Source organism: Scylla paramamosain, chromosome 34, assembly GCF_035594125.1.
Source record: "Scylla paramamosain isolate STU-SP2022 chromosome 34, ASM3559412v1, whole genome shotgun sequence".
In the NCBI taxonomy this organism is placed as follows: Eukaryota; Metazoa; Arthropoda; class Malacostraca; order Decapoda; family Portunidae; genus Scylla; species Scylla paramamosain.
The window spans coordinates 17,550,220-17,551,724 of NC_087184.1; the positions used below are offsets into that span (position 1 = coordinate 17,550,220).

The 1,505-nt window shown below is 46.6% G+C and overlaps 1 protein-coding gene across 1 annotated transcript in view; it reads left to right on the forward strand.

The window, feature by feature from the left end:
• The window catches only part of LOC135090312 (U-scoloptoxin(01)-Er1a-like), a 1,367-nt gene extending 101 nt beyond the window's left edge, over positions 1-1,266 (forward strand). Inside the window, exon 2 of the mRNA XM_063986994.1 lies at positions 795-1,266. Coding sequence (XP_063843064.1) covers positions 805-1,182 — 378 coding nt within the window. The 5' untranslated portion in view covers positions 795-804 and the 3' untranslated portion in view covers positions 1,183-1,266. The remainder of the gene's footprint in view (positions 1-794) is intronic.
• Positions 1,267-1,505: the final 239 nt, after the last annotated feature.

Below are 1,505 nucleotides of genomic sequence, written 5' to 3' on the forward strand. Positions count from 1 at the left end.
CTCTCTCTCTCTCTCTCTCTCTCTCTCTCTCTCTCTCTCTCTCTCTGTCTTTGTCTCTCACTCAATCTCCCTTTCTTCGTTTCTCTCTCTCACTTTCCTTCATTTCCATCCTCCTTTCTTATCCTTTGCTCCCTTTCTCTACCTATCTTCCTCACTCTCGTTTCTTTTTCCCTTTCACTCACTCCCTTTATCTCTCTTTCCTCCTTTCCCTCTTTCTCTCTCTTTCACTACTTTCCTCACTCTCATTTTTACCTCCCTTTTTCCCTCACTATCTTTATCTTTATCTGGCGAGGAATTAAATAGACGACTTCCACAAAATATGAGATAAGGATTTTGAACAAGTAGCGTAAACTGAAGAAGTGGGCGAAGGTGAAGAGTGACAAAGGCGAAAGACTGCGACTCCAGACTCCTGAGACACAAATGCACGTGGTTTAGGGAAAAAGTGGATGGAGATACAAACTCATGAAGACGAAAGAAAACTAAAGACTTAATATACAAACGAACTGAGATACAAACGAACGAGATCTAATGAAAAGTATAGATGACTAACAAAGAAGAAAGACAATGATGAAAGACTAAAGACTTCTGAAACACAAACGAACGGGGTCTGAGGAACGAGTAGACGAAAATTCAAACTAACGAGGATGAAAGACCACAACTAAAAACCTCAGAGACAAAAACACAAGGTCTAAAGAAGCAGTGGACGAAAATACAAAACTGATAAAGAGGAAAGACAACAACTAAAGACTCTTAACACACAAAAGCAAGCATCTAAGACAGCCACTCTCCTTCAGCACCATCACAATGAAGGTCCTCGCCGTGGTTCTGTGCCTCGCCGCCGCCGCCTCCGCCCGGATGGCCTACGTTTTCTCAGACGGGTACCTGGACATCCTTGGCGCCGAACCCGTGCAAAACTTCGACTGCGTGGGGCGTGCTTATGGCTACTACGCTGACGTCTCCACTGACTGCCGGGTCTTCCACGTCTGCCTGCCTATCACTGACGACGCAGGGGAGCTGGCGGAGACTGCCCACTTCTCCTTCTTCTGCGGCAACCAGACGATCTTCAGCCAGGAATCTCTTACATGCGCACACTCAGACCTTGCCTTCCCGTGCGCCGAGGCTGAGTCACTTTATGAATCATCCAATGCAGACTTCGGTGTGATCCCAGAAGAGAATCAGTAACTCTCGACCGCTTCCTGACGCTTCCCATGTACAGCCCGTGTGTTTGTTGCATTCCATTAATAAAAGAGCAATTTTTTGTATTCATTTCCAGTCTTAATGATCCATCTAAGGAGACGCGAGCATGGTGAGGTGAGGGGAGGCTAGAAGGGGCGGGGCGAGGCGAGGCGAGGCGTGTCTGGTCTGGTAATGAAGGTGATCTATTATGAATCTGTTATTGTTTAGCTTCCAGTCTTATCCTTCCTCTGTGTTGCTCCTATTCTCTTACCGCCTTCTCATCCTCCTCCTACTCCTTCTCCTCCTCCTACTCCTTGTTCTTGTGCTAT